This window comes from Colobus angolensis, unplaced genomic scaffold (assembly GCF_000951035.1).
Source record: "Colobus angolensis palliatus isolate OR3802 unplaced genomic scaffold, Cang.pa_1.0 Scaffold51, whole genome shotgun sequence".
NCBI classification, from domain to species: Eukaryota; Metazoa; Chordata; class Mammalia; order Primates; family Cercopithecidae; genus Colobus; species Colobus angolensis.
Window position 1 is genome coordinate 10,807,040 of NW_012118599.1, and position 5,319 is coordinate 10,812,358.

Consider the following 5,319-nt stretch of genomic DNA (forward strand, 5'->3'; position numbering starts at 1 on the left):
AAAAAAAAAAAAAAGTGCCACAAACTGAGTGGATTTTATGACAAAAATTCATTGACTCACCGTTCTGGAATTTAGAAGTTCAGGTCAAAGTGTACACAGGACCATGTTGTCTCTGAAGGTGTCAGGGAGGGATCTGTTCCTGGCCTCTCCTAGCTTCGGGTAGTTCCTTGGCTTATGGCTGCATAACCTCAGTCTTCACATGGCATTCTCCCTGGGTGTATGTCAATGTCCAACCTTCCTTTTTCTATAAGGGTGCTAGTCATATTGAAGTAGAGCCCACCCTAATGACCTCATCTTAATTTGATCATCTGCAAAGACCTTATTTCCAAATAAAGTTACTTTCACAACTACTGGAGGATAGTTAGGACCTCAACATCTTTTGAGGGCACTTGATTCAACCAATAACAATGGCTGTCTCTGAATGTCTACATCCTTCCCAGCATCACTTAGAAGAGCTTTGGTATTTATTGCATTATCGGTGCTCCTCATTCCCTAACATCAGCATCCAGAATTTAAAACTGTACCTTGTGAAAATTTTCCATTTGCACCATTAAGGCTTACCAAGATATGCACAGTAGCACGTAATTAGTGTCCTGTCACTGGAACTGACAATACTTGCTCCAGCCACCCAGTAGAGGCACTTGTAAGACTGAGAATAGCAGATTCCTGGGCTGCATGGGGTCTGGCTTTGATCCTGGAAGAAGGGCAGGATTTAGGGAACTCTGGAAGAGAAGTGAGGCTATGCCAAGTAAAAGTAGCTAGTTTGGTGGCCCTAAGAATTTAGCTGTCATGATTAGGGGCCAACAGGTAAACCAGTTTGACCAAAACAAAGAAGGAATCGATGCAGGTAGTATTGGAAAAGATTGGTGAGAGATTACGCAGGGTCTTCTGTGCTAGACTAAAAAATTTATACTTGATCTTGTGAGATCTAGAGAGCCACTAACCAGGAGGATGTCTTGGAGTCATTGTTTTTGGAAGACTTTTCTTCTGATCCACGAAAGATGGGAAGTGAAGGATGGGATGTCTGGAGAGGATTAAGATGAGTATGTCAACAATGAAGTTGAAAAGTTACAAGCATGGAGGTTGAGAATGCCACCTCCTCTTATCCTATCACCCGGAGGTCTTCTGTTTGTCTTTTAGATCCAAATCAGCTGCCAGTCCACTAGGAAGCCTTTCCTTACCATTTGATGCCATAGTCCTTAACATACATTGCCACCGTAGTACTCACCATTTTATACTGTGATATGTTCTGTCTCCACGTGTCTCCCCTGGACTGTGCACTTGTGAAAGGCACAAATACTTTTTATTCTGCCTTGTAGCCTTTATGAGTAGCAATAGACCATGAGAGATGCTCAAGAAACATCTACTGAAGCAACAGAAAGACAGAAAGCCAGTCAGCTAACAGCAATTTGACTGTAATATGAGCCAGTCAAGAATGTAGACACTTGGAACTAGAAAGGGCCTTGATGGTCATCTAACCCAGTTACTTAGTAACCACTGAATCCTGGGCATGTGATGACCCTGCCTTATTCCATCCTGGAGCAACTCTGACTGTAAGAAGTGTACAGCTGGAGGGGAACTCAGAGACTACCATATTCAAAAGATAAAGAAGTGAAGTGATTGGCTCAAGATTACTCAACAATTAGCAGCAAGGTTGGAAAATAGAAGAGAAACTAATATGACTAACTGCCAAGCCCATCCAGTCCTCGCCACCATCCTACAGAGTGGAGGTATTACCATGTTGAAATTTACGGCAAAGGATGTGAAGGCTAAGAGGTATTGAGTGGCTTGTTTGGGGTTGCACAGTTGATAAGTTGCAGAGCCAAGATATAAGGAAATTGATCTTCCACCTGCCAACACCCTGTGCCATCCCTGCATAAGATCGCAGGCTTCCTGAGACCCTGGAAAATGCTCCTCTCATTTCCTAAGCAGACCCTGCTCCAGGAGCTCTTTTGAAATCCCTCCCTCTTTCTCACTTCCATTTTCCTTGCTTTTCAGGAGAGAAGTATGAGCTCCATGCAGGGACTGAGTCCACCCCAAGTGTCGTCGTCCACGTGTGCGACAGTGACATAGAGGAAGAAGAGGACTCAAAGACTTCCCCAAAGCCAAAAATCATCCAAACTCGGCGTCCTGGCCTCCCACCCTCCGTGTCCAACTGAGCTGCCTGCTCCGCCTCGATGATAATAGCCGTCTCCTCTTTATCATGCTTTTTCCCCCTGTTGTTTGTCAAAAAAAAAAAAATTGCCTTTAAATTCCTGGGTGTTTGGTTGTTTGAGATTCCTTCCTTGTTATCAAGCCTCTCGGACAAAAGGGCTAGGAAAAGGTGATATGTCTCCTGATCATATCATACCCATTAAGTATAACCCATTATTTAGAAGGTTCTAGGGAAAAAAGTAGTATTTTCTTATTAAACAATCAGCACAGCCTATATCTTTGTTCTCTCATGTTGATCCAAGCCAGAGACATCAGTAACAAATAGCACCTGTGTTGTTTGTGAGCTGTTTCAGTCCCAGTCCTGACGTGTGTGCATTGTTCTTTCCTGGCCACTTAAATAGGACCATATGTAAACTTGACTTTGACTGCATGAGATATCCCTGTCTGGTCTCACTCAGTCCTCTGCATCCCAACATTCCCAGGACATGCATGATCACCAGCATTTATTTTCATGATTTGAGGATATCCTGTAACTCACAGATTGTCAGCATCCAGCCATGTCCTATCTAGATTAGGAAAATGATCAGCATATTCCAACTCAACAAGTCTGGGTGTATTCACTATTGTGAGTCAATACACCATAGCTCTGTTGAAATTCCTGGAGGCAAAATTGAGCTTGGCCCCAAAGATATTCCTCAATAGATTTCAAACACCACTCCCCTGTAGAACTTTCCCAGCCTCGTTGGGGAGGCTTGTCCAGGGTGATAGAGACCGATTTCAGACAAACCTATTTATTACAAAAGTTTCATGGTGTCTGAATGATTGTTTTCTCTCTTTGTATATTTGTACAAATGTTTCAGCTGTGCTTTTAAAATCTGGATGTTTTTTATTTAGTGATTGTTCAACCATTAGCTGCTTCAAAACATAATGTGCATTGCTTATGAATGCCTTCATATACTAATACAGATACTCTGATAATATTACGCTCTAGTAAGGATCATGCTGAATTTTGAAAGGACACAAAATATCTAATGCCAATATATACATGATTAGCTAACATCTTTGCTATCAAGACCACTTGTTTTTAAATAAAGATGCAAGTGTCCATTGTAGATTATTGGGATGAAGCTAAATCTCCAGAATGCAGCAGCAGCTGAGCATGTTAAAATGGGGAAGGATGATAGATACATGTATGCCGGTCCTACTCACGCAATGCCCATGTGCTCAAAAAAGTTATTTGTTTTTGTTACGTGTGATTTTTCTATTTCTCTAGCCCAAAGTGCATTACAGAAGATACACCTATAGAACCATTACCTTCTGCTATATGTGCCAGGCCTCATCTACTCCTGTACATTAATGAATTACTTTAGATGCAAATGCAGATTACAATGGAGTGGGGGAAGTACTTTCATTACCCAAGCCTCAGAAAAACAAGAACAACAACACAGCAAACAGATTGAGGGATTGTTGTGGTTTTTGACTAAGGTGTATGTTAGTTTCATCAGAAACTTAAAACATAGACTGATCACTCAGAAATTAAAGTCCGTTTTACTGTGAATATAGCAATATCGTACTGGACACAGTACAGGTGAAACTGAGGAGAGCATTGCTTGTAAAATCCTGAGTTTCCATAAGGAAAATGAAAACTCCTTTTAAAAATAAAATCTGAGGAGTGTACAGTAAGCATATGCTTTGACTTTCCTTTGCTGTGGAGGTTTTTGGTTTTTCATTGATGATTAATGACTACAGACTTAGTAGTGGAGAAATGGTGTCCTCTAGTGGAAGAAATAGTGGACTCGGCTATTCAGATGCAGAGCACTGCAGCAGCCAGCCTTTTGAAGCTGACTCTTCGCAGTCATCTGTGGGGTCATTTGACTTTTTAAGCTACCCTGAATTTCCAGAATGCAGGTTCTAAAGAAATCTAGGTGAGAGAAAATGTTTGAAAATGATTTTTAAATTTTTTTTAAAAGACATATCCGACATTTTTAACCACTTAGTAAAAGTTGAAATGACCATTCTGTGTAGTCATAAAAGAAACACAATGAAGTAGATGGCCTCTGGAGTTAGTCTTAGCAAAACTTACTGCTCTGTGTCAGTGTTAACCTGTCGCAGATCAAGTAATTCTTTCACTAGGTTGGGTTTGCGGCGGGGGAAAAGAGGGGCTTTTCCTAGGAGAACGGTATGAAATGGAAAGACTCTTTGAAGTGTTGCAAGGGAACCTCCTAGCACTGTGAAAGCTAGAATCGCCTCAGCATTTCCATGACACACATTATGCAAACCTCTTTAGCACTATTTTAAGTTTGAAAAGTTTAACAATGAAGGGGGAGGGGAAGATTTCCACCAACTGAATCATTTGTGCACGTGTATAGCTCAAAGAGCTTAGACTTCAAATATATCTGGTGAATGACTCTTTGTCCACGTGGTGTAATTTCTGTGTTGTCGACCTGAGTTGGGTTTTCTTGAGGGGTAATTGTGGAGGAGTGCATTTCAACCTAGAGTTTTTCTAAGACGTCCCCAACATATGGGGTTAACCCATATACCTAGGTTCTTCCTGAAAGTGGGGGAAGCTGGTTGGCAGCCATCTCTTGGGGGAAGGGGGCCTTGAGCAGGGCCTGGAGGGCTGGGTTGGCCTCTGATAAGAGGAACTGGGAGAGGTCCCTGTTTTATTGCCGTGTTTCAACATCTTGGTGCTAAAAGCCATTTCAAGTGTACTAAGAACCTCTTTTAATGTCTTCCCACTCTATTCTCTTGCTAAAAACACTGTAAGAGACCTAAGTCAGCAAAAAATTATTATTCAGGGAAAAAGCACTATCATAATCTAAATGATTAATACATTAGATTTCATTAAAATGAAGAGCTTCTGTTCATCAGATGGGTATTAGGAGAATGAAAAGGGACAGCTTCAGACTGGAAAAGGATATTTGAGACACATGTAGCTGTCAAATAAATTATATCCAAAATGTTTTTTAAAAAAACTACAAATGGCGCACGCCTATAATCCCAGCACTTTGGGAGGCCGAGGCAGGTGGATCATGAGGTCAGGAGATCGAGACTATCCTGGCTAACACGGTGAAACCCCGTCTCTACTAAAAATGCAAAAAATTAGCCGGGCATGGTGGCGGGTGCCTGTAGTCCCAGCTACTTGGGAGGCTGAGGCAGGAGAAT

At 41.7% G+C, this 5,319-nt stretch overlaps 1 protein-coding gene across 3 annotated transcripts in view; it reads left to right on the top strand.

Annotated features, from left to right (window-relative positions):
- The window catches only part of RCAN2 (regulator of calcineurin 2), a 254,779-nt gene extending 250,212 nt beyond the window's left edge, over positions 1–4,567 (top strand). For all 3 annotated transcript variants that reach the window (XM_011960294.1, XM_011960293.1, XM_011960295.1), the window contains one exon: positions 1,999–4,567. In XM_011960294.1, coding sequence (XP_011815684.1) covers positions 1,999–2,159 — 161 coding nt within the window. In that variant the 3' untranslated portion in view covers positions 2,160–4,567. The remainder of the gene's footprint in view (positions 1–1,998) is intronic.
- Positions 4,568–5,319: the final 752 nt, after the last annotated feature.